A 26510-nucleotide genomic window follows, 5' to 3' on the forward strand; every position below is an offset into this window, starting at 1 on the left:
GGGTAGAAAACTGAGATTTTTAGGTAGAAAACAGATTTTTTTGGGAATAAAACTGAGATTTTTTGGGAAGAAAGCAGATTTTTTGGGAACAAAACTGCAAATTTTTGAGGAAGAAATCTGAGATTTTTTGGGTAGAAAACGGAGATTTTTGGGGAGAAAACAGATTTTTTGCGGGGGAAAAAACTGCGAATTTTTGAGAAAGAAAACTGAGGGTTTTTTTTTTTAAATAGGAGTATTTTTGGGGAAGAAAATTGGGATTTTTGGGGGATAAAACAGAGATTTTTTGGGTAGAAAAACTGCGATTTTTTGGGGTAGAAAACAGATTTTTTGGGGAACAAAACTGCGAATTTTTGGGGAAGAAAATGGAGGTTTTTGGGTAGAAAAGTGAGATTTTTTTTTTTTGAAAAATAGGAATTTTCGGGAAGAAAATTGAGATTTTTTTGGGGAAGAGAACAGATTTTTTTTGGGGAAGAAAACTGAGATTTTTGGGGAACAAAACTGAGACCTTTTGGGTAGAAATCTGAGATTTTTTTGAGGTAGAAAAACCCCAAAAAAACCCCAAAAAACCCCAAAATCCAAAACGCTTCCGCTTCGCCTTTACTGCGCATGCGCCAGCTCTCGGCATTACGTCATCCACCAGGGGGCGTGGCTTGGCTCAGGGCTCAGTTTGATTGACAGCGCGGTGGGCGTGGCTTAGGATATTGCCTCACCTTTCCGCGCATGCGCAATGGAATCAATAGGAGTGAATGGGGTGGGCGTGGCTAGGGCGGTGGGCGTGGCTTGTGGGGTTCGTGGGCGTGGTTTGAGGGTTTGTGGGCGTGGTTTGGGGGTTTGTGGGCGTGGTTTGGGGTTTGTGGGCGTGGCTTGGGGTTTGTGGGCGTGGCCTAGCAATGGCGGCTCTGCGCGTGCTCGTTGGGGTGAAGCGCGTCATTGACTTCGCCGTCAAGGTAATTTTGGGGAAAAAAATCCCCAAATTTGGGGGAAAAATCCCGAAATTCTATAAATCCCGAAAATCTCCCAAATTGCCGGGAAGTGGAGAATGGGCGGAGCGTCCGGAATTCCCGAATTTCCGCCCTGAAATCCCAAATTTCCGCCCCAAAATCCCCCAAAAATCCCCAATTTCCCCCCCAAAATCCCAAATTTCTGCCCGAAAATCCCAAATATCCCAAATTTCCGCCCCAAAATCTCAAATTTCTGCCCGAAAATCCCTAAAATCCCCAATTTCCGCCCGAAAATCGCAAATTTCTGCCCCAAAATCCCAAATTTCCTCCCCGAAAATCCTAAATTTCTTCCTGAAATCACAGATTTCTCCCGGAAAATCCCAGATTGCTATCCCAAAATCCCAAATTTTCGCCAGAAAATCCCAAATTTCGTCCCCCAAAATCTCAAATTTCCGCCCCAAAATCCCAAATTTCCGCCCCAAAATTCCGAATTTCTTCCCCAAAATCCCAAATTTCCACCCCGAAGTCCCTGAAAACCCCAAATTTCCGCCCCAAAATTCCGAATTTCTATCCCAAAATCCCAAATTTTCGCCCCAAAATCCCCGAAAATCCCAATTTCCGCCCCAAAATCCCAAATTTCCGCCCCTAAAACCCCCAAAAAGCCAAATTTCCACCCCAAAATCCCTGAAAATTCCAAATTTCCGCCCAAAAATCCCAAAATTCCTCCCCAAGACCCCAAATTTCACCCCAGAATTTCCAAATTTCCCCCAAAATCCCAACTTTTCTACCCCAAATCCCCAAATTTTCACTTCAAACCTCCCAAAACTCCATTTTTTTTCCCAAAAACCCCAATTTTCCCCCCAAATTTCCTCCCCAAACCCCTAATTTTTTTCCCCAAATTTCCCCCAAAATCCCAACTTTTTCCCCAAAATCCCAATTTTCCCCCCCAGAACTCCCAAATTTCTTTCCAAAATCCCAACTTTCATCCCCAAAATGCCAAATTTCGCCCAAAATTCCCAAATTTCTTTCCAAAACTCCAATTTTCCACCCTAAACCCCCCGAAAATCCCAATTTTTCCTCCCCAAACCCTCACATTTTGCCCCAAAACCCAATTTTTCCCCAAAATCCCATTTTTCCCCCAAAATCCTTTTTTTCCCCCAATAACCCCATTTTCTCTCCCAAAATCCCCAAAATTTCCCCAAAATCCCCAATTTTTCCCCCATTTTCCCAATTTTTTCCCCAAAATTCCCATTTTTCCCCCCAAATTTCCCTTATTCCCCTAAAATCCCAATTTTTCCCCGAATTCCCCCAAAATTCCCTAAAATTCCCCAAATTTTCCCCAAATTCCTCAATTTTTTCCCCAAACTCCCATTTTTCCCCCAAAATCCCATTTTTCCCAATTTTTCCCCCAAATTCCCCAATTTTCCCCAAAATCCCCAATTTTTTCTCAAATTTTTCCAAATTTCCCCCCAAAATTCCCAAATTTTCCCAAATCCCACCAATTTACCCAAAATTCCCAATTTTTTCCCCAAAATTTCCCCAAATTTCCCCAAAATCCCCAATTTTCCCCAAAATCCCCAAATTTCCCCAAAATCCCCAAATTTTCCTAAAATTCCCAAATTTATCTCAATTTTTCCCCCAAATTTCCCCAATTTTTCCCCAAAAGTCCCAAATTTCCCTCAAAATCCCCAATTTTTTCCCAATTTCCCCATATTTCCCCCAAATTTCCCCAAAATCATTTTTCCCCCAAAATCCCAATTTTTCTCCTAAAATACAATTCTCTCCCAAATTCCCAATTTTTCCCCCCAAAATCCCATTTTTTCCCTCCAAAAATCCCAATTTCTCTCCCAAAACCCAAATTTTTCCCTAAAATCCCCAATTTTTTCCCCAAATTTCCCTCAAAATCCCATTTTTTCCCCAATTTTTCCCCCCAAATCCCTATTTTTCTCTCCCAAAACCCCAATTTTTCCCCAAATTTCCCCAAAATCCCATTTTTTCCCCAATTTCCCCGTTCCCAGGTCCGGGTCGCCCCGGGCGGCTCAGCAGTTCAGACCCAGGGAGTCAAACACTCTCTGAACCCTTTCTGTGAAATCGCTCTGGAGGAAGCTGTGAGGCTGAAAGAGGCTGGAAAAGTCAGTGAGATCATCGTGGCAACTCTGGGCACCAAGGCCAGCCAGGTGAGAGAAAAACACCCCAAAAACTCCCCAAAAACAGCCCAAAATCACCCCAAAATCACCCCAAAAATACCTGCAAAAATAGCCCAAAATCACCCAAAAAAGCTGTGAGGCTGAAAGAGGCTGGGAAGGTCAGTGAGATCATCGTGGCAACTCTGGGCACCAAGGCCAGCCAGGTGAGAGAAAATCACCCCAAAACCTGCCCAAAAATAGCCCAAAACCAGCCCAAAATCACCCCAAAAATACCTGCAAAAATACCCCAAAATCACCCCAAAAATAGCCCAAAATCACCCCAAAAATACCTGCAAAAATACCCCAAAATCACCCCAAAATCACCCCAAAAATAGCCCAAAATCAGCCCAAAAAAAACCCAAAAATAGCCCAAAAATAGCCCAAAATCAGCCCAAAAATACCTGCAAAAATACCCCAAAATCACCCCAAAACCAGCCCAAAAATAGCCCAAAATTGACCCAAAAATACCCCAAAACCACCCTGAAAATCACAGCGAAAATATCCCGAAAATGCAAGAAAATCGCTCTAAAAACAGCCAAAAAACCACAACAAAAATGCAACAAAATCACCCCAAAAATACCTGCAAAAATACCCCAAAATCCCCCCAAAAATAGCCCAAAATCCCCCCAAAAATACCTGGAAAAATAGCCCAAAAATACCTGCAAAAATACCCCAAAATCACCCCAAAACCAGCCCAAAATTACCTGGAAAAATAGCCCAAAAATACCTGCAAAAATAGCCCAAAATCAGCCCAAAAATAGCCCAAAATCCCCCCAAAAAATACCTGCAAAAATACCCCAAAAACACCCCAAAAATAGCCCAAAAATACCTGCAAAAATAGCCCAAAAATAGCCCAAAAATACCTGCAAAAATACCCCAAAATCACCCCAAAAATAGCCCAAAATCAGCCCAAGAAAACCCCAAAAACAGCCCAAAAATAGCCCAAAAACATCCCAAAATCACCCCAAAAATAGCCCAAAATCAGCCCAAAAAAACCCCAAAAACAGCCAAAAAATACCTGCAAAAATACCCCAAAATCAGCCCAAAACCAGCCCAAAATCACCCCAAAAATAGCCCAAAACACCCCAAAATCAGCCCAAAACCAGCCCAAAAATAGCCAAAAAATGCCCCAAAAACTACAGCAAAACCATCCCGAAAACGCAAGAAAATCACCCCAAAAACACCCCAAAAAATACCCAAAAACCACCTCAAAACCATCCCAAAATTGTCCTAAAAATCATCCCAAAAACCATCCTGAAATCCCCCAAAATCACCCCAAAAACCACCCCAAAATCACCCTAAAAACAGCCAAAATCACCTGAAAAATACCCCAAAAAATACCTTTTTTTGTTGTATTTTTTGGGTAATTTTGTTCCTTTTTTTGGTGTTTTTATTGTGTTTTTATTGCATTTTTGTTGTGGTTTTAATTTGATTTTATTGTAGTTTTATTGTGATTTTTGTTGGATTTTTATTGTGATTTTTGTTGGATTTTTGTTGTGATTTTTATTTTGATTTTTGTAATATTTTTGTTGTGTTTTGGTGGTTTTTGGGATATTTTCAGGATATTTTCAGGATATTTTTGGGACATTTTTGGGATATTTTCAGGATATTTTTGGGACATTTTTGGGATATTTTCAGGATATTTTCAGGATATTTTTGGGATACTTTTGGGACATTTTTGGGATATTTTTGTGACATTTTGGGGATATTTTTTGGGGTTTTTTTTTTAAATTTTTCCGGGATATTTTCAGGATATTTTTGTGACATTTTTAGGATATTTTCAGGATATTTTTATGATAATTTCAGGATATTTTTGGGATTTTTTCAGGATATTTTCAGTGTATTTTTAGGATATTTTGGGGACATTTTCAGGATATTTTTGGGATATTTTTGGGATATTTTTAGGACATTTTCAGGATATTTTTGGGGTGATTTCAGGATATTTTTGGGATATTTTCAGGATATTTTGGTGACATTTTTAGGATATTTTCAGGAGATTTTCAGGAGATTTCAGTGACATTTCTAGGATAATTTCAGGATATTTTCAGGATATTTTTGGGATAATTTCAGGATATTTTTGGAGATATTTTTATGATAATTTCAGGACATTTTGGGGACATTTTGGGTATATTTTTAACCCCTTCCTGCCCGCAGGAAACCCTCCACACAGCCCTGGCTGTGGGATATTTTTGGGATATTTTCAGGATATTTCAGTGATATTTCTATGATATTTTCAGGATATTTTTAGGATAATTTCAGGATATTTTTGGGATAATTTCAGGATATTTTGGGTATATTTTTAACCCCTTCCTGCCTGCAGGAGACTCTTCGCACAGCCCTGGCCGTGGGATATTTTTGGGATATTTTCAGGATATTTTTGTGACATTTTCAGGATATTTTCAGTGATATTTCTATGATATTTTTATGATAATTTCAGGATATTTTGGGGATATTTTAACCCCTTCCTGCCCGCAGGAGACCCTCCGCACAGCCCTGGCCGTTGGCTGTTTTTGGGATAATTTCAATGGTTTTTTGTCAATAATTTCAGGATATTTTCAGGATATTTTTGGGATAATTTCAGATATTTTTAACCCCTTCCTGCCCGCAGGAGACCCTCCGCACAGCCCTGGCCGCTGGCGCAGACCGGGGCTGGTTTGGGGTTACATTTTTGGGATAATTTCAGGATAATTTCAGGATATTTTGGGGGATATTTTCAGGATATTTTAACCCCTTCCTCCCCGCAGGAGACCCTCCGCACAGCCCTGGCCGTCGGCTGTTTTTGGGATAATTTCAATGTGTTTTTGTCAATAATTTCAGGATATTTTCAGGATATTTTTGGGATAATTTCAGGATATTTTCAGTGATATTTCTATGATATTTTTATGATAATTTCAGGATATTTTGGGTATATTTTTAACCCCTTCCTGCCCGCAGGAGACCCTTCGCACAGCCCTGGCAGTTGGCGCAGACCGGGGCTGGTTTGGGGTTACATTTTTGGGATATTTTCAGGACATTTTTGGGATATTTTCAGGATATTTTAACCCCTTCCTGCCCGCAGGAGACCCTGAGGACAGCCCTGGCCGTGGGCGCAGACCGGGCGGTGCTGGCCGAGGTGGGGGAGGGGCAGGTAGCCCCCGGGCCTCTGCAGGTAGCCACAGCGCTGGCCGGGCTGGTGGGGAAACTGCAGCCTCAGCTGGTGCTGCTGGGGAAACAGGTGAGAGCCTATGGATCCTATAGAGACCCTATAGAGCCTATAGATCCCCTAGAGACCCCTATAGACACCTCTATTCCCCAAAGATCCCTCTAGCTCCCCTATAGCTCCCCTATAGACCCCCCTCTATCCCCTCTAGACCCTTATAGACTCCCCTCTATCCCCTATAGCTCCCCCTAGATTCCCTATAGACCCCTATAGGCTCCCCTATAGATCCCCTATAGACCCTATAGATACCTCTATCCCCTACAGATCCCCTATAGACCCCTATAGACCCTATAGATCCCCTCTAGACCCCTATAGGCCCCTATAGCTCCCCTATAGATCCCCTATAGGCTCCCCTATAGCTCCCCTACAGACCCCTATATCCCCTATAGATCCTCTACAGACCCCTACAGACCCCTCTAGATCCCCTATAGACCCCTAGATCCCCTCTAGCTCCGCTCTAGCTCCCCTACAGACCCCTATAGATGCCCCAAAGATCCCCTATAGACCCCTACAGACCCCCTATAGCTCCCCTATATATCTCCCCAGGCGATCGATGACGACTGCAACCAGACCGGGCAGCTGCTCCACCCTATAGATCCTATAGATCCCTATAGATCCCCCATTGCTCCCCTACAGATCCCCTATAAACCCCTACAGCTGCTCTCTAGACCCCTCTAGATCCCCTATAGACCCTACAGATCCCCTCTAGCTCCCTACAGATTCCCTCCACCCCCTCTAGATCCCCTATAGACCCTCTAGACGCCTAGAGATCCCTTCTAGATCCCTACAGACCCCCTCTAGACCCCTATAGGCTCCCCTATAGATCCCCTGCAGCTCCCCTATAGACCCCTACAGACCCCCTCTAGACCCCTATAGGCTCCCCTATAGATCCCCTGCAGCTCCCCTATAGACCCCTACAGACCCCTATAGCTCCCCTATAGCTCAGATCCCCTACAGATCCCCTCTAGATCCCCTATAGATCTCCCTTCTCTCTCCCCTCAGGCGATCGATGACGATTGTAACCAGACCGGGCAGCTGCTCCACCCTATAGATCCCTTATAGATCCCCTATAGACCCCTATAGACCCCTCTAGATCCCCTACAGACCCCTTTAGCTCCCCTCTATCCCCCATAGATCCCCTATAGATCCCCTATATATGTATATATATATCTCTATATCTCCTCAGGCAATTGATGACGACTGTAACCAGACCGGGCAGCTGCTCCACCCCTATAGACCCTATAGACCCTCTAGATCCCCTATAGACCCTCTAGACGCCTATAGATCCCCTCTAGATCCCTACAGACCCCCTCTAGACCCCTATAGGCTCCCCTATAGACCCTTATACACCCCTCTAGACCCCTCTAGACCCCTCTATCCCCTACAGATCCCCTATATATATATATATATATCTCTATATTCTCCCCTCAGGCGATCGATGACAACTGTAACCAGACCGGGCAGCTGCTCCACCCCTATAGATCCCCTCTAGCTCCCCTCTATCCCCCATACATCCCCTCTAGACCCCTCTATCCCCTATATCTCCCCTCTATCCCCTATAGATCTCTATATATCTCTATATTCCCCTCAGGCGATCGATGACGACTGTAACCAGACCGGGCAGCTGCTCCACCCTATAGACCCTATAGACCCCTACAAATCCCTCTAGCTCCCCTCTATCCCCTCTAGATCCCCTATATATATATATATATATATCTCTATATTCTCCCCTCAGGCGATCGATGACGACTGCAATCAGACCGGGCAGCTGCTCGCCGCCATGTTGGATTGGCCGCAGGTAGGCCGCGCGCGGGGCATGCCGGGATACACCGGGGCAAGGGGGGATATATCCCACAGTGCACCGCGGTAATGGGGGGTGTGTATCCCAGAATGCACTGCTTCCTGCCGCGGGGGGTTGTGGGATATACTCACCCCTAGGCGCGGGGGGTTGTGGGATATACTCACCCCCTAGGCGCGGGGGGTTGTGGGATATATTCACCCCCTGTGGGAATTTGTATTGGGAACTGGGAATGGACTGGTTTGTACTGGGAATGGACTGGTTTGTACTGGGAATGGACTGGTTTGTACTGGTTTGGACTGGGAATGGACTGGTTTGGACTGGGAATGGACTGGTTTGTACTGGTTTGGACTGGGAATGGACTGGTCTGAACTGGGAATGGGCTGGTTTGTACTGGGATTTGACCAGTTTAAACTGGGAATTTCCATCCCAAACTGGGAATGGACCGGTTTGTACTGGGAATTTCCTAATCCAAACTGGGAATTTCCATCCCAAACTGGGAATTTACCAGTTTATACTGGGAATTCCTATTCCAAACTGGGAATTTCCTGTTCCAAACTGGTATTTTCTCACCCCAAACTGGTAATTTTTCCATCCCAAATTGGTATTTCCTATTCCAAACTGGGAATTTCCCATCCCAAACTGGTTTTTTCCCATTCCATTCCCACTCCAAACTGGTATTTTCTCATTCCAAACTGGTATTTTCTCCCCTCAAACTGGTATTTTCTCCCCCCAAACTGGTAATTTTGTCCCCCAAACTGGTATTTTCTCACCCCAAACTGGGAATTTCCTATTCCAAACTGGGAATTTTCCGGTTTATACTGGGAATTTCCATCCCAAACTGCTATTTTTTCCCCCCAAACTGGGAATTTCCCATTCCAAACTGGTATTTTCTCCCCCAAACTGCTAATTTTCCCCCCAAACTGGTAATTTTCTCCCCTCAAACTGGTTATTTCTATCCCAAACTGGTATTTTTCTATCCCAAACTGGTAATTTCTCTCCCCAAACTGGTATTTTCTCCCCCAAACTGGTTATTTCTTCCCCAAACTGGTATTTTTCACCCCAAACTGGTAATTTTCTCCCCCAAACTGGTATTTTCTCCCCCCAAACTGGGAATTTTTCACCCCAAACTGGTATTTTTTCCATTCCATTCCCATTCCAAACTGGTTTTTCCATCCTAAACTGGTATTTTCTCCCCCAAACTGGGAATTTCCATCCCAAACTGCTACTTTCTTCCCCCAAACTGGTATTTTTCCATCCCAAACTGGGAATTTCCCATTACCAAACTGCTATTTTTTCCCCCCAAATTGCTATTTTCTCCCCCCAAACTGGGAATTTCCTATTCCAAACTGGGAATTTTCCGGTTTATACTGGTATTTTCTCCCCCCAAACTGGTAATTTTTCCCCCAAACTAACTGGGAATTTCCCATTCTAAACCGGGAATTTCCATCCCAAACTGGTATTTTTTCCCCCCAAAGTGGTATTTTTTCACCCCAAACTGCTATTTTTTCCATTCCATTCCTATTCCAAACTGGGAATTTCCATCCCAAACTGCTATTTTCTCCCCCCAAACTGGTATTTCTGCCCCCAAACTGGGAATTTTTCCCCCCAAACTGCTATTTTCTCCCCCAAACTGGGAATTTCCCATTCCAAACTGGTAATTTCTCCCCCAAACTGGTTTTTTCTCACCCAAACTGGTTATTTTTCCATCCCAGACTGTTTTTTTTCCATTGCATTCCCATCCCAAACTGGTATTTTTTCCCCCCAAACTGGGAATTTCCATCCTAAATTGGGAATTTACCACTTTATACTGGGAATTTCCATCCCAAACTGCTATTTTCTCCCCCAAACTGGGAATTTTCCCCCCAAACTGGGAATTTCCTATTCCAAACTGGGAATTTCTCCCCCCAAACTGGTATTTTCTCCCCCCAAACTGGGAATTTCCATCCCAAAGTGCTATTTTTTCCCCCCAAACTGGTAATTTCTCCCCCAAACTGGTAATTTTCTCCCACAAACTGCTATTTTTTCCCCCCAAACTGGGAATTTCCTATTCCAAACTGGGAATTTTCCGGTTTATACTGGTATTTTCTCCCCCAAACTGGTATTTTCTCCCCCAGGGCTGTTTTGCCTCGCGGGTTGAGGTGTCAGGAGGATCAGTCAGGGTGGAGCGAGAGGTGGATGGAGGTTTGGAAACTCTGAAACTCAACCTGCCGGCAGTTCTCACGGCGGATCTGCGGCTCAACGAGCCCAGATATGCCACCTTGCCCAACATCATGGTGAGTTTTTGGGGGGTTTGGGGTTTTATTCTGATTTTTTTGGGTTTTTTTGGGGTTTTATTCTGATTTTTTGGGGTGTTTTGGGGTTTTTATTCCGACTTTTTTGGGGTTTTTTGGGGGGTTTTAGGGGTTTTGGGGGTTTTGGGGTTTTCTATTCTGATTTTTTGGGGTTTTTGGGTTTTGGGGTTTTTGGGGTTTTGGGGTTTTGGGGATTTGGGGTTTTGGGGTTTTGGGGTTTTGGGGTTTTTGGGGTTTTGGGGTTTTGGGGTTTGGGGTTTGGGGTTTTGGGATTTTTGGGGTTTTGGGGTTTTGGGGTTTTTGGATTTTTGGGATTTTGGGGATTTGGGGTTTTTGGGGTTTTGGGTTTTGGGGTTTTGGGGTTTTGGGTTTTTGTGGGTTTTGGGGTTTTGGGGTTTTTTTTGGGATTTTTGGGGTTTTGGGGGGTTTTTGGTATTTTGGGGTTTTTCGGGTTTTTTCGGGTTTTTTTGGGTTTTGGGGGTTTTTGAGGTTTTTTGCGTTTCTTTTTGGGTTTTTGAGGTTTTTTGGTGGTTTTTTTGGTTTTTTTTTCTGATTTTTCTGGGGGTTTTTTTGTGGGGTTTTTTTTGTTGTTGTTGTTGTTTTTTGGGGTTTTTGTGGTTTTTTGGCTTTTTTTGGGGAGCTTTTTCAGCTTTTTTGGGGGTTTTTCCTGAATTTGTTCCCAAATTGCTCCCCAAATCCACCTCAAAATCCTGGGATTCTCCCCAAATCCCTGGGATCTTTCCTAAATTCCTCCCTAAATTCCTGACATTCTCCCCAAATTTCTGTGATTCTTCGCATAATATGTCTCAAAATTTTCTGGGATTGTCCCAAAATCTCTCCTCAAATTCCTGGAATTTTCCCCAAAATATGTCTGAAAACTCCTGGGATTATCACCAAATTTTCTCCCAAAATTTCTGGGATTTTCCCCAAATCTGTTCCCAAATTCCTGGGATTCACCTCAACATTTCTGGGCGGTTTTTGGGGTATTTTTGTTGAGTTTTTGGGCTATTTTTGGTGTGGATTTGTTTGGGTTTTGGGGTGGTTTTTTGGCTATTTTGGAGCTTTTTTGAGGTGGTTTTGGGGCAATTTTGGGGTTCGTTTTGGGCTGGTTTTTGGGGATGAGTTTAGTTACATTTTTGTTGTTCTCGTGTTTTTCTTATATTTTTCTCCTGTTTTTTCTCATGATTTTCCTCATATTTTCCTCGTTTTTCTCTCCTGTTTTTCTCGGTTTTTTGCCTGAGTTTCTCTCCTGTTTTTGGGGCATTTTCAGAGCTATTTCCCTGCATTTTTCATGTATTTTTCAGGACAATTTCAGGGCATTTTTCTCACATTTTTGGGTTAATTTCCCCACCTTTCACCCCAAACTCCCTGTTTTTCTCCCCAGAAAGCCAAGAAGAAGCCTCTGCAGATCCTCCCAGCCGCAGATTTGGGAATTTTCCCATTTTTTCCCCATTTTTCCCCCAAATTGTCCCATTTTTCACACCAAATTCCCCATTTTTTACCAAAAATTCCCCATTTTCGACCAAAATTCCCCATTTTTTCCCCATTTTTTCCCTGAATTTCCCCATTTTCCCCCCCAATTTCCCCACATTTCCCCCCAAATTTCCATTTTTTCCCCATTTTTTCCCCATTTTTCACCCGAAATTCCCATTTTTCCCCTGAAATTCCCCATTTTTAACCAAACTCCCCGTTTTTCTCCCCAGAAAGCCAAGAAGAAGCCCCTGCAGATCCTCCCAGCTGCAGATTTGGGAATTTCCCCATTTTTTCCCCATTTTTCCCCCCGAAATTGTCCCATTTTTCACCCCAAATTCCCCATTTTTTACCAAAAATTCCCCATTTTTTCCCTATTTTTCACCCAAATTCCCCATTTTTTCCCCCATTTTTCCCCATTTTTCCCCATTTTTCCCCATTTTTTCCCCATTTTTCCCCATTTTTCCCATTTTTCCCCATTTTTCCCATTTTTTCTCCATCTTTTCCCCATTTTTCACCGAAATTCCCCATTTTTTCCCCGTTTTTAACCAAACTCCCTGTTTTTCTCCCCAGAAAGCCAAGATCTTCCCCAGCTGCAGATTTGGGAATTTCCCCATTTTTCCCCCATTTTTCCCCCATTTTTCCCCCATTTTTCCCCCATTTTTCCCCCATGTTTTCCCCATGTTTTCCCCCTTTTTAACCAAACTCCCCGTTTTTCTCCCCAGAAAGCCAAGAAGAAGCCCCTGCAGATCCTCCCAGCTGCAGATTTGGGAATTTCCCCATTTTTTCCCCAATTTTTCCCCGAATTGTCCCATTTTTCACCCCAAATTCCCCATTTTTTACCAAAAATTCCCCATTTTTTCCCTATTTTTCACCCAAATTCCCCATTTTCCCCCTGAATTTCCCCATTTTTGACCAAAATTCCCCATTTTTTCCCCATTTTTTCCCAATTTTTTCCCCATTTTTTCCCCATTTTTTTCCCGTTTTTCACCCGAAATTCCCCATTTTTTCCCCATTTTTAACCAAACTGCCCGTTTTTCTCCCATTTTTCACCCATTTTTCCCCCCAAATTCCCATTTTTTCCCCATTTTTAACCAAACTGCCTGTTTTTCTCCCCAGAAAGCCAAGAAGAAGCCCCTGGAGATCCTCCCAGCCGCAGATTTGGGAATTTCCCCATTTTTCACCCCAAATTCCCCATTTTTCACCCCAAATTCCCCATTTTTTACCAAAAATTCCCCATTTTTTCCCCATTTTTCACCCAAATTCCCCACATTTCCCCCTGAATTTCCCCATTTTTCACTGAAATTCCCCATTTTTTTCCCCATTTTTCACCCCAATTTCCCCACATTTCCCCCAAAATTCCCATTTTTCCCCCATTTTTAACCAAACTCCCCATTTTTCTCCCCGTTTTTCTCCCCAGAAAGCCAAGAAGAAGCCCCTGGAGATCCTCCCAGCCGCAGATTTGGGAATTTCCCCAAATTCCTCTCGACTGAAAATCCTAAAAATCGAAGAACCTCCAGCCAGGGGGGGAGGGGAGAAGGTGGAGAGTGTGGAGAGCCTGCTGGGGAAACTGAGGCAGGCAGGGAGGATCTGAGACCAGTATGGACCAGTATGGACCAGTTTGGACCGGTATGGACTGGTTTGGACTGGTATGGACTGTAGGAACCAGTAGGAACCAGTATGAACCAGTATGAACCAGTGCCTTCCCAGTTCAGCCCAGTATAAACCAGTTCAATCCCAGTCCATCCCAGTATAAACCAGTTCAGCCCAGTGCCAGCCCAGTTCCCTCCCAGTTCATCCCAGTATAAACCAGTTCGTCCCAGTTCATCCCAGTGCCTTCCAGTGCCATCCCAGTTCATCCCAGTATAAACCAGTTCATCCCAGTTCATCGCCAGTTCAATCCCAGTATAAATCTGTTCGTCCCAGTTCATCCCAGTAGAAACCAGTAGAAACCAGTGCCAGCCCAGTGCCTTCCCAGTGCCATCCCAGTTCGTCCCAGTTCAATCCCACTATAAACCAGTTCATCCCAGTGCCATCCCAGTCCAATCTCAGTTCATCCCAGTATAAACCAGTTCAGCCCAGTTCATCCTAGTTCATCGCCAGTTTATCCCAGTATAAAGCAGTTCGTCCCAGTTCATCCCAGTATAAACCAGTATAAACCAGTTCAGCCCAGTTCAGCTGAGTGCCTTCTGGTGCCATCCCAGTGGCATCCCAGTTCCATCCCAGTGCCTCCCAGTTTGGCACTGCTGGGTTTTTTTTAATGGTTTCTGTGACATCCCAGTATAAACCAGTATAAACCAGTATAAACCAGTCCATCCCAGTCCATCCCAGTGTCCTCCCAGTCCATCCCAGTCCATCCCAGTATAAACCAGTCTATCCCAGTTCATCCCAGTGCCACCCCAGTGCCATCCCAGTAACAACCAGTGCCTCCCAGTTTGGCGCTGCTGGGTTTTTTTAATGGTTTCTGTGTCGTCCCAGTATAAACCAGTATAAACCAGTATAAACCAGTCCATCCCAGTTCATCCCGGTTTGTCCCAGTGTCCTCTCAGTCCAATCCCAGTATGAACCAGTTCCATCCCAGTCCCTCCCAAGCCCCGCCCACTCCCTTCTCTCACCCAATAAAGGCGTGTCTGATCGATGACGTCATCGTGGTCCTTGGGGGCGTGGCCTAAGGGGGGCGTGGCTTGGGGGCGGGGCGACATTTGGGGGGATTTGGGGTTTTCAAGGGTTTCGCCCAGTATGAACCAGTATAGACCAGTATGAACCAGTATGGACCAGTTCGGCACTGGGGAGCTCCCAGTTTGCTCCCAGTTCGTCCCAGTTTGATCCCAGTTTGTCCCAGTATGATCCGCTGGGGTCCCAGTTCCTCCCAGTTCATCCCAGTTTGATCCCAGTATGATCTGCTGGGCTCCCAGTTTGCTCCCAGTTTGCTCCCAGTCCATCCCAGTTCCTCCCAGTTCGTCCCATTGCCAACCAGGAAATCCCAGTATGATCCTCAGGGGATCCCAGTTTGTCCCAGTTTGCCCCAGTCTGCTCCCAGTTTGGCCCCAGGGGATCCCAGTCCGTCCCAGTATGATCCTGCTGGGCTCCCAGTCCATCCCAGTTCCTCCCAGTTCACTCCCAGTTTCTCCCATTGCCAACCAGTAAATCCCAGTTTGGCCCCAAGGGATCCCAGTCCATCCCAGTATGATCCTGTCGGGGTCCCAGTTCCTCCCAGTTCGCTCCCAGTTCCTCCCAGTCTGTCCCATTGCCAACCAGCTAATCCCAGTATGATCCTATTGGGGTCCCAGTTTGTCCCAGTCCCTCCCAGTCCCTCCCAGTCCATCCCAGTTCCTCCCATTCGGTTCCCCAGCGGCTCCGGTTGCCTAGCAACGCCCCGAGCTGTCAATCATCCTCGCCGCCCAATCACCGCTCGAGGCCCCGCCCCGGCCGCATGGGCGGGGCCAGCGCGCAGACTGACAGCCGCCTCGACCAATGGGAAGAGCCGACGGGAGCCGCCGACCAATCACGGCGCGGCAAGCCCTGCAGGCGGGGGCGGGCGGCCCCGTGCGCCCTCAGAGCCGGGGCGGCGGCGAAGATGGCGGCGGCGGACGGCGACGACTCGCTTTACCCCATCGCGGTGCTCATCGACGAGCTGCGCAACGAGGACGTGCAGGTAGCGCTGTCGCGACACGCAGGGGCTCTGTCGCGATAGGCGCGGGCTGTTCCCGCGGCCTGGCGGTTCGGAGGGCAATGCGAGCGAGCGGCGCTGAGGCCGATGGAGGCCGCGGCTATGAGACGGCCGCTGTGATTGGCTGGGGCGGCCTGCTCCCCTCAGGCGCGGGCCAATGGGCGGCGTTGTTACAAGCGTGAGGGGAGCGCTGGCCCTCCTGGGGGTTCGGGTGAAAGGCGCGCTCTGATTGGTCGATAGCGGCGTTTAGTTTGTTACGCGCGTTCTGATTGGTCGGCAGGGAAACCCACCCCGCCCACCGCGGCGCCCCCTAGCGGCGGGGCAGCGCCGCGCTGTCCCCGCCCACCTCCTCCCCTCAGCCAATAGGAGCGCGAGGCCTAACCAGCGCCGCTCCTCATTGGCTGTTGCCCCACGTGGGAGGAGCCAATCGCGGCGCTGCTCTCTGCCGCGGCGCCGCTGCGGTGCTGTGAGACGGCGACGCTGATTGGCTGCGGCGCGCCGGGTGGGCGGAGTCAGCCGGGAGGGGTTTGGTTGCCCCTTGGGGAGGTTTGGTTGCCACTTTGGGGTTATTTTTGCCTTTTTCTTCACTCTTTCCCCATTTTCCTGTGCTTTGTCCTCATTTTTCTGCCCTTTTTCCTCATTTTTCTGTCTTTTTCCTCATTTTCCCAAATTTTTTCCTCATTTTCCCACTTTTTCCCCATTTTTCTGCTTTTTTCCTCATTTTTCTCCCCTTTTTCCTCATTTTCTTTCCTTTTCCCCCTTATTTTCCTACCTGTTTTTCAACCATTTTGCTTCATTTTCCTGAATTTTTTTCCCCTCGTTTTCTTGATTTTTCCCTCTAACTTTTATGATTTTTTTTCTCTCATTATCCTGATTTTTTTCTCTCATTTTTCTGATTTTTCCTCATTTTTCTGATTTTTCCTCATTTTTCTGATTTTTTTCTCCTCATTTTCCTGATTTTTCCTCCAAATTTTCCTGATTTTTCCTCCTCATTTTCCTGATTTTTTCCCCTAATTTTTCTGATTTTTTCCCCTCATTTTCCTCATTTTTCCCTCATTTTTCTGATTTTTTCCTCCTCATTCTCCTGATTTTTCCTCCAAATTTTCCTGATTTTTCCTTCTAATTTTCCTGATTTTTTTCCCTCATTTTCCTGATGTTTTTCCCTAATTTTTCTGATTCTTTCCCCTCATTTTCCTGATTTTTTTCCCTCATTTACCTGATTTTTTCCTCTCATTTTTCTGATTTTTCCCCTCATTTTCCTCATTTTTCCCTCATTTTTCTGATTTTTTCCTCCTCATTTTTCTGATTTTTCCTCCTCATTTTCCCGATTTTTTTTCCCTCATTTTCCCGATTTTTTCCCCATCATTTTCCCCCCCATTTTTGCCCAAATTCCTGATTTTTCTCCCCATTTTTCCCTCCCAGCTGAGGCTCAACAGCATCAAGAAACTCTCGACCATCGCTTTGGCTTTGGGAGTTGAGAGAACCAGGAGTGAACTTCTGCCTTTCCTCACCGGTAAATTCGGGGAAAAAATCCTCAAAATTTGGGGAAAAAAATCCCCAAAATTTGGGGAAAAAAATCCCTAAAATTGGGGGGAGAAAACCTGAAAGTTTGGGGGAGAAATTCTCAAAAATTGGGGGGGAAAAACCTGAAAATTTGGGGGAGAAAACTCCAAAAATTGGGGGAGAAATTGTCAAAATTTGGGGGAGAAAACTCCAAAATTGGGGGAGAAATCCTCAAAATTTGGGGGAGAAATCCTCAAAAGTTGGGGAAAAAAACCCCAAATTTGGGGAAAAAATCCCCAAAACTGGGGGAAAAAATCTCCAAAATTGGGGAAAGAAAATCTCCAAAATTGGGGAAAAAAAATCTCCAAAATTGGGAAGAGAAAACTCCAAAAATTGGGGAAAAAATCCCCAAAATTTGGGGAAAAAATCCCCAAAATTGGGGAGAGAAAACTGCAAAATTTGGGGGAGAAATTCTCAAAAGTTGGGGGAAAAAACCACCTCAAAATTAGGGGGAGAAATCCCCAAAATTCAGGGAGAAATTCTCAAAATTTGGGGGAGAAATTCCCAAAACTGGGGGGAGAAAACTCCAAAAATTGGGTTAGAAAACCTCAAAATGTGGTGGAGAAATCACAAAATTTGGGGGAAAAATTCTCAAAATTCAGGGAGAAAACCTCAAAATTTGGGGAAAAAATCCTAAAAATTTGGGGAACAAATCCTCAAATTTTGGGGTGATTTTTGGGCATTTTTTGGGATGTTTTTGGGCTATTTTTGGGGTGTTTTTTGCCTATTTTGGAGGTTATTTTTGGGCTGTTTTGTTTGTGGTTTTTGGGTGATTTTTGGTGATTTTCAGGTGGTTTCTTGGGGTGTTTTTGGGGCATTTTTGGGTGATTTTTGGTGATTTTCAGGTGGTTTTTTGGGCTGGTTTTGGGGCAGTTTTGGGGCAGTTTGGGGTTGTTTTTCTCACAAATTCAGGGTGATTTTGGAGCATTTTTCACGTGGTTTTTGGGGTGATTTTCGGGCATTTTGGGGCAATTTTTAGGGCAGTTTTGGGGTGTTTTGCTCGTGTTTTTGGGGTGATTTTGGGGCATTTTTTGGGGCGTTTTTTGGGGTGTTTTTTGGACTATTTTTGGGGTGGTTTTGTTGGTTTTTTGGGGTGTTTTGGGGATGTTTTGTGGTTTTTGCGGCATTTTGGGGTCATTTTTCCCTAATTTTAGGGTTTTATTGGCTGTAGTTGTCATTCCTACATTGTGGGCGTGGCTTAGACCCACTGGGCGTGGCCTGGCGATGATTGACAGCTGTCAGTCACCTCACCTGTCCCACCAAACCTCATTTACAATGAGAACAATGAATGATAGGCAAGCAGTGGGCGTGGTTAGGAGGCTGTGGGCGTGGTTTGGGTGCGGTGGGCGTGGCCTGGGGGATGATTGACACCTGTCAGTCACCTCACCTGTCCCACCTGTCCCACCAAACCTCATTTACAATAAAAACAACAAACTATAGGCAGGCAGTGGGCGTGGCTTGTGCATTGTGGGCGTGGTTTGGATGCAGTGGGCGTGGTTTGGGTCCGGTGGGCGTGGCCTGGGGATGATTGACAGCTCACCTGTCCCCCCAGACACGATCTACGACGAGGATGAGGTGCTGCTGGCAGCCTGTGGGCGTGGTTTGGGTGCGGTGGGCGTGGTTTGGATGTAGTGGGCGTGGTTTGGGTGCGGTGGGCGTGGCCCGGGGGATGATTGACAGCTCACCTGTCCCACCTGTCCCCCCAGACACGATCTACGACGAGGATGAGGTGCTGCTGTCAGGCAGTGGGCGTGGTCAGGGTGATGTGGGCGTGGTTTGGGTGCGGTGGGCGTGGCCCTGGGGATGATTGACAGCTCACCTGTCCCACCTGTCCCCCCAGACACGATCTACGACGAGGATGAGGTGCTGCTGGCGCTGGCAGAGCAGCTGGGAACCTTCACTGCGCTCGTCGGGGGACCTGAGTTTGTGCACTGCCTGCTGGTGGGTGAGGGGAACTCACCTGGGGACTCACCTGGGGGGGAGAAACACACCTGAGTTTGTGCACTGCCTGCTGGTGGGTGAGGGGAACTCACCTGGGAGCTCACCTGGGGGGGAAAAACACACCTGAGTTTGTGCACTGCCTGCTGGTGGGTGAGGGGAACTCACCTGGGGACTCACCTAGGGGGGAAAAACACACCTGAGTTTGTGCACTGCCTGCTGGTGGGTGAGGGGAACTCACCTGGGGACTCACCTAGGGGGGAAAAAATCACACCTGGGGGGGAAAAACACACCTGGGGACTCATCTGGGGGGGAAAAACTCACACCTGAGTTTGTGCACTGCCTCTGGTGGGTGAGGGGAACTCACCTGGGAGCTCACCTGGGGGGAGAAACTCACCTGGAGAGGGGAAAACTCACCTGAGTTTGTGCACTGCCTGCTGGTAGGGAAACTCACCTGGGAGCTCACCTGGGGGGAGAAACACACCTGAGTTTGTGCACTGCCTGCTGGTGGGTGAGGGGAACTCACCTGGGGGGGAAAAACTCACCTGGAGGGCCAAAAATGGACTTTGTGGGGCAAACAACACACCTGGGGAAACCAAAAACATACCTGGGCTCTCATCTCGACATACCTGGGCACACCTGGGGGTCAGCTAGGGTCATCTGAGGGTCACCTGACAACACTGAGGGTCATTCAGACATGGCTGGTAGTTATCTGGTTACACCTGGTGGTCACCTGGGCACACCTGGGGGTCATTGAGGGTCATCTGAGGGTCATTTGGAGACACTGAGGGTCAGCTGAAGGTGTCCTGAAGGTCGCTTAAATGTGGTCAGTGGTAACCTGGTGACACCTGGCCACACCTGGTGGTCATCTAGGGTCATCTAAGGTTCCCTTGAGCACCCCAAGGGTCAGCTGAAGGTGTCCTGAAGGTCACCTAGACATACTGGAGGTCACTCGGTGGTCATTTGATGGCCATTTAGCCACTCCTGGTGGTCACACCTGGTGGTCAGTGGTCACCTGGTGGTCACCTGATGGTCACTGCTGTCCGTCTGTCCATCCCCAGCCGCCCCTGGAGAGCCTGGCCACGGTGGTGTGACAGCAGGGACAGTGCTGGCCATTCAATGGTCACTTGATGGTCACTTAGGGGTTATTTTGGGATTACCTGGTGGTCACCTGATGGTCACTCTGTCCATCCCCAGCCGCCGCTGGAGAGCCTGGCCACGGTGGAGGAGACGGTGGTTCGGGACAAGGCGGTGGAGTCGCTGCGGTCAGTGTCCCACGAGCACTCGCCGCCCGACCTGGAGGGTCACTTCGTGCCGCTGGTCAAGCGGCTGGCCGGAGGCGATTGGTTCACCTCGCGCACCTCGGCCTGCGGCCTCTTCAGCGTCTGCTACCCGCGAGTGTCCAGCCCCGTCAAGGCCGAGCTGCGCCAGTGAGTGACCAGCGGGGCTTGGGGTCACTTGGGGTCATTTGGGGTGGTTTGGGGTCACTTGGGGTTACCAGGGAGTGACCAATGGGGTTTGGGGTCACTTGGGGTCACCAGGGAGTGTCCAGCCCCGTCAAGGCCGAGCTGCACCAGTGAGTGACCAATGGGGTTGGAGGGGTTGGGGTCATTTGGGGTCATTTGGGGTCATCAGTGAGTGACCAATGGGGTTTGGGGTGGTTTGGGGTCACCAGTGAGTGACCATTGGGATTTGGGGTCACTTGGGGTCATTTGGGGTGCTTTGGGGTATTTTGGGGTCACCAATGAGTGGCCAATGCGGTTTGGGGTCATTTGGGGGGGTTTGGGGTCATCAGGGAGTGACCAATGGGATTTGGGGTCTTTTGGGGTCACTTGGGGGCATTTGGGGTCATCAATGAGTGACCAGTGGGGTTTGGGGTCATTTGGGGTCACCAGTGAGTGACCAATGGGGTTTGGGGTCACTTGGGGTGGTTTGGGGTCACTTGGAGTCACCAGGGTGTTTCCCAGGTGTATCTCAGCTGTCCCCAGGTGTATCCCAGGTGTGTCCCCAGGTGTCCCCAGGTGTGCTCAGGTGTGTCCCACCTGTCCCCAGGTACTTCCGGAACCTGTGCTCGGACGACACGCCCATGGTGCGCCGCGCCGCCGCCTCCAAGCTGGGCGAGTTCGCCAAGGTGCTGGAGCTGGAGCACGTCAAGAGCGAGATCATCCCCATGTTCTCCAACCTGGCCTCCGACGAGCAGGTGAGACTCACCTGGGCACACCTGGGATACACCTGGGGAGAGAAAAACACACCTGGGGGTCATGGAGGGACAATTGGGGTGACAAAAACACACCTGGGGATCACCATGTTCTCCAACCTGGCCTCCGACGAGCAGGTGAGACTCACCTGGGTACACCTGGGATACACCTGGAGAGAGAAAAACACACCTGGGTACACCTGGGGGGGAGCGAAACACACCTAGAGTGGAGAAAAACACACCTGGGGATCACCATGTGCGCCAACATGGTGTCTGACGAGCAGGTGAGACACACCTGGGCACACCTAGGGGGGAGAAAAACACACCTGGTAGGGAGAAATACACACCTGGGGGGGAGAGAAACACACCTGGGACACACCTGGGGGTACCTGGGGGTCACCATGTTCTCCAGCCTGGCCTCCGACGAGCAGGTGAGACACACCTGGGGACACCTGGGGACACCTGTAGGTTACCGGTACACACCTGTATTTACCTGCAGGACTCTGTGCGCCTCCTGGCGGTGGAGGCCTGCGTGAGCATCGCCCAGCTGGGCACACCTGAGCTCACCTGGGTGTATTTTAACATACATTAACATACATGAACTCACTTGGGGTTACCTGTACACACCTGTAACTCACCTGAGCACACCTGTATTTACCTGCAGGACTCGGTGCGCCTCCTGGCGGTCGAGGCCTGTGTGAGCATCGCCCAGCTGGGCACACCTGAGCTCACCTGGGTGTATTTTAACATACATGAACACACAGTAACACACAATAACACACCTGTACACACCTGTAACTCACCTGTAACTCACCTGTTCTCACCTGCAGGACTCAGTTCGCCTCCTGGCGGTGGAGGCCTGTGTGAGCATCGCCCAGCTGGGCACACCTGGTGTACATTAACACACAGTAACACACCTGTACACACCTGTAACACACCTGAGGGTTACCTGTATTTACCTGCAGGACTCAGTGCGCCTCCTGGCGGTCGAGGCCTGCGTGAGCATCGCCCAGCTGGGCACACCTAGTGTACATTAACACACAGTAACACACCTGTACACACCTGTAACTCACCTGAGCACACCTGTAACTCACCTGTATTTACCTGCAGGACTCTGTGCGCCTCCTGGCGGTCGAGGCCTGTGTGAGCATCGCCCAGCTGCTGCCGCAGGAGGAGCTGGAGGGGTTGGTGATGCCGACGCTGCGCCAGGCGGCCGAGGACAAGTCCTGGCGGGTCAGGTACATGGTGGCCGACAAGTTCACCGAGGTGAGCGCACCTGGGCACACCTGGGCACACCTGGGCACACCTGGGGAGGGTTTGGGGTGAATTGCAGGGAGTTTAGGGTATTTTTTGGCTTTTTTTTGGGCATTTTTGGGGATTTTTGGGTGTTTTGGGAGCTCTGGAGGTGAGGTTGGCACACCTGGGCACACCTGGGGAGGGTTTGGGGTGAATTATGGGGAGTTTATGGTATTTTTTGGCTTTTTTTGGCATTTTTGGGGCATTTTTGGGGCATTTTTGGGGTATTTAGGGATGAGGTTTGGGAAATTTGGGATGTCTTGAGGTGAGATTGGCACACCTGGGCACACCTGGGTGTCATTTGGGGTGAATTTTGGGGGATTTTTTTGGTATTTTTTGGGCATTTTGGGGCATTTTTGGGGTATTTAGGGATGAGATTTGGGGATTTTTGGGTGTTTTAGGATCTCTTGAGCGGAGATTGGCACACCTGGGCACACCTGGGGAGGGTTTGGGGTGGTTTGAGAGAAATTTGGGGGAGTTTTGGGGTAGTTTTGAGGTGATTTGGGTTGAGTTTTTATTATTATTATGAGGCATTTTGTGTCTATTTTGGCCAAATTTCAACGGAATTTCACTGGAATTTCAGGAAAATTTGGAGGAATTTGGGGGAATTTTTGGGGGAATTTTTGGGGGAATTTTTGGGAATTTCGGGTTGGCACACCTGGGCACACCTGGAACACCTTTTGGGGTCATTTTTGGGGCTATTATGAGGCATTTTGGGTCTATTTTGGTCAAATTTCACTGGAATTTTGTTAGAATTTCAGGAAAATTTCGGGAAAATTTTGGGAATTTTTGGGAATTTCAGGTTGGCACACCTGGGCACACCTGAGAATGTCTCAAAACACCATTTTTTTCTTATTTTGGGTCTATTATAAGGCATTTTGGGTCTATTTTGGCCAAATTTCGCTGGATTTTCATGGGAATTTCGGGAAAATTGGGAAATTTTGGGAATTTTTTGGAATTTTTGGGAATTTCAGGTTGGCACACCTGGGCACACCTGGGAATGTCTCAAAACACCATTTTTTGTTGTTTTGTGGCTATTATGAGGCATTTTGTGTCTATTTTGGCTAAATTTCAACGGAATTTCACTGAAATTTCAGGAAAATATTTCAGAAATTTTGGAGAATTTTGGGGAATTTTTGGGAATTTTTGGGAATTCTGGGTTGGCACACCTGGAACACCTTTTGGGGTCATTTTTGGGGCTATTGTGAGGCATTTTGGGGCTATTTTGGTCAAATTTCACTGGAATTTTGTTAGAATTTCAGGGAATTTTTGGGAAAATTTTTGGGAATTTTTGGGAATTTCAGGTTGACACACCTGGGCACACCTGGGCACACCTGGGAATGTCTCAAAATACCATTTTTTCTGATTTTGGGTCTATTACAAGGCATTTTGGGGCTATTTAGGCCAAATTTCAGTGGAATTTCACTGGAATTTCAGGAAAATTTTGAGGAATTTTTGGGATAATTTTTGGGAATTTTTGAGAATTTCAGGTTGACACACCTGGGCACACCTGGAACACCTTTTAGGGTCATTTTTGGGGCTATTATGAGGCATTTTGGGGCTATTTTGGGTCGATTTTGGCCAAATTTCAATGGAATTTTGCTGGAATTTCAGGAAAATTTCGGGGAAATTTTGGGAATTTTTGGGGAATCCCAGGTGAGCCTCACCTGTCCCACCTGTCGTGCAGCTCCAGCGCGCCGTTGGCCCTGAGATCACCAAGACTGACCTGGTTGGAGCTTTCCAGAGCCTCATGAAGGACTGCGAGGCTGAAGTGAGAGCGGCGGCGTCCCACAAGGTCAAAGGTCAGCCAGAAACGTCCCCAAATTGTCCCCAAATTGTCCCCAAATGGCCTCGATGACGTCATCTGTGTCTGAGGTTTCGAAAATGGCCCAAAATGCCCCAAAAATGACCTTAAATAGCCAAAAAGTGACCCAAAAATGACCTTAAATGGCCGAAAAATGACCCCATATTGTCCCCAAATTGTCCCCAAATTGTCCCTGATGTCCCCAAATGTCTCTCACCTGTCTCACCTGTCCCAATCTCACCTGTCCCAATCTCACCTGTCCCAGTCTCACCTGTCTCTCTCTCACCTGTCTCTCTCTCACCTGTCCCAATCTCACCTGTCTCTCTCTCACCTGCCGCAGAGTTCTGTGAGAATCTCTCCCCGGATTGTCGCGAAGCCGTGATCATGGGGCAGATCCTGCCCTGCATCAAGGTGAGACACACCTGGGGACACCTGGGGACACACCTGGGGACACCTGGGGACACACCTGGGGACACCTGGGGACACCTGAGTTACCTGAGATACACCTGGGGGCATCTGGGGACACGTGGGGATACCTAGGGACACCTGGGGACACACCTGGGGACAGCTGGAGATACCTGGGATACACCTGGGGGTATTTGGGATACACCTGGGATATACCTGGGGATACCTGGGGACACCTGGGATACATGGAGACAGCTGGAGTGGTGGGATATGAATGGAACACAGCTGTCCCACCTGTTCCAATCTCACCTGTGCCAATCTCACCTGTGCCAATCTCACCTGTCTCTCTCACCTGTTCAATTTCACCTGTGTCCCTTGTCCGTATCTCACCTGTCTCATGTTTCCCAATCTCACCTGTCTCTCACCTATCTCACCTCTCCCTATCTCACCTGTCCGTATCTCACCTGTGTCTCTCACCTGTCTCACCTGTCCCAATCTCACCTGTCTCACCTGTCCCAATCTCACCTGTCTCACCTGTCTCACCTGTCTCACCTGTCTGTATCTCACCTGTCCTTATCTCACCTGTCCCAATTTCACCTGTCTCACCTGTCTCACCTGTGCCAATCTCACCTGTCCCTCACCTGTCTCACCTGTCTCACCTGTCCCAATCTCACCTGTGCCTCACCTGTCTCCCCTGGCAGGAGTTGGTTTCTGACGCCAACCAGCACGTCAAGTCAGCTCTGGCCTCGGTGATCATGGGATTGTCACCTATCCTGGGCAAGGACAACACCGTGGAGCACCTGCTGCCGCTCTTCCTGGCGCAGCTCAAGGATGAGGTGAGAGACACACCTGGGCACACCTGGATACACCTGGATACACCTGGGATACATAGGGATACAGCTGAGATACACCTGGGCACACCTGAGATACACCTGGGTACACCTGGGGGTATTGGGGTTACACCTGAGATACACCTGGGGTACACCTGGGATACACCTGGATACACCTGGGATACACCTGAGATACACCTGGGATACATAGGGATACAGCTGAGATACACCTGGGCACACCTGGGATACACCTGAGACACACCTGGGCACACCTGGGGTACATGGGGTTACACCGTGGAGCACCTGCTGCCCCTGTTCCTGGCACAGCTCAAGGATGAGGTGAGAGACACACCTGGGCACACCTGGGCACACCTGGGATACATAGGGATACAGCTGAGATACACCTGGGCACACCTGGGCACACCTGGGATACAGCTGAGATACACCTGGGCACACCTGGGCACACCTGGGCACACCTGGGTACACCTGGGTACACCTGGGGGTATTGGGGTTACACCTGAGATACACCTGGGGTACACCTGGGATACAGCTGGGCACACCTGGGGGTATTGGGGATGCATGGGGATACATTTGAGGTACACCTGAGCACACCTGAGATACACCTGGGCACACCTGAGTACACCTGGGTATACCTGGGCACACCTGGGGGTATTGGGGATACATGGGGATACATTTGAGGTACACCTGGGCACACCTGGATACACCTGGGATACAGCTGAGATACACCTGGGCACACCTGGATACACCTGAGCACACCTGAGATACACCTGAGATACACCTGGGCACACCTGAGCACACCTGGGATACACCTGAGATACACCTGGGCACACCTGGATACACCTGAGACCCATAGGGAAACATGGGGATACATCTGAGATACACCTGGGCACACCTGTGT

At 48.0% G+C, this 26510-nt stretch overlaps 3 protein-coding genes across 3 annotated transcripts in view; 2 read left to right on the forward strand and 1 right to left on the reverse strand.

Moving 5' to 3' along the window:
* Window positions 1-722, reverse strand: part of LOC146423519 (uncharacterized) — a 10116-nt gene extending 9394 nt beyond the window's left edge. Inside the window, exon 1 of the mRNA XM_085044632.1 lies at window positions 711-722. Coding sequence (XP_084900758.1) covers window positions 711-722 — 12 coding nt within the window. The remainder of the gene's footprint in view (window positions 1-710) is intronic.
* Window positions 723-831: 109 nt separating this feature from the next.
* Window positions 832-14526, forward strand: LOC146423520 (electron transfer flavoprotein subunit beta-like). The gene is made up of 10 exons (XM_085044684.1): window positions 832-947; window positions 2960-3118; window positions 6186-6341; window positions 8062-8124; window positions 10242-10400; window positions 13309-13680; window positions 13732-13782; window positions 13888-13969; window positions 14104-14168; window positions 14438-14526. The coding sequence occupies exons 1-6, from the start codon at window positions 891-893 to the stop codon at window positions 13480-13482; spliced, it is 768 nt and encodes a 255-aa protein (XP_084900810.1). The 5' UTR covers window positions 832-890; the 3' UTR covers window positions 13483-13680; window positions 13732-13782; window positions 13888-13969; window positions 14104-14168; window positions 14438-14526.
* Window positions 14527-15390: 864 nt separating this feature from the next.
* On the forward strand, window positions 15391-26497 carry LOC146423521 (serine/threonine-protein phosphatase 2A 65 kDa regulatory subunit A beta isoform-like). The gene is made up of 10 exons (XM_085044672.1): window positions 15391-15543; window positions 16981-17071; window positions 18962-19062; window positions 20257-20489; window positions 21112-21259; window positions 22367-22522; window positions 24240-24354; window positions 24697-24767; window positions 25463-25597; window positions 26385-26497. Exons 1-10 carry the CDS (start codon window positions 15466-15468, stop codon window positions 26454-26456), a joined length of 1200 nt encoding a protein of 399 aa, XP_084900798.1. The 5' UTR covers window positions 15391-15465; the 3' UTR covers window positions 26457-26497.
* The last annotated feature ends 13 nt before the right edge of the window (window positions 26498-26510 follow it).

This window comes from Lichenostomus cassidix, unplaced genomic scaffold (assembly GCF_008360975.1).
Source record: "Lichenostomus cassidix isolate B80296 unplaced genomic scaffold, HeHo_3.0 HiC_scaffold_37, whole genome shotgun sequence".
Taxonomy (NCBI): Eukaryota; Metazoa; Chordata; class Aves; order Passeriformes; family Meliphagidae; genus Lichenostomus; species Lichenostomus cassidix.

What these genes read in the sequence shown, in the direction of transcription:
- LOC146423520 (XM_085044684.1), top strand. Translation starts at nt 891, where the DNA reads ATGGCGGCTCTGCGCGTGCTCGTTGGGGTGAAGCGCGTCATTGACTTC. An exon ending in CCATGTTGGATTGGCCGCAG is followed by an intron (nt 8,125 to 10,241) that starts GTAGGCCGCGCG and finishes TTTCTCCCCCAG; the next exon opens with GGCTGTTTTGCCTCGCGGGT. An exon ending in CCACCTTGCCCAACATCATG is followed by an intron (nt 10,401 to 13,308) that starts GTGAGTTTTTGG and finishes TTTTCTCCCCAG; the next exon opens with AAAGCCAAGAAGAAGCCCCT.
- LOC146423521 (XM_085044672.1), top strand. Translation starts at nt 15,466, where the DNA reads ATGGCGGCGGCGGACGGCGACGACTCGCTTTACCCCATCGCGGTGCTC. An exon ending in ACCTGGCCTCCGACGAGCAG is followed by an intron (nt 21,260 to 22,366) that starts GTGAGACTCACC and finishes ATTTACCTGCAG; the next exon opens with GACTCTGTGCGCCTCCTGGC. An exon ending in TGGCCGACAAGTTCACCGAG is followed by an intron (nt 22,523 to 24,239) that starts GTGAGCGCACCT and finishes CCTGTCGTGCAG; the next exon opens with CTCCAGCGCGCCGTTGGCCC.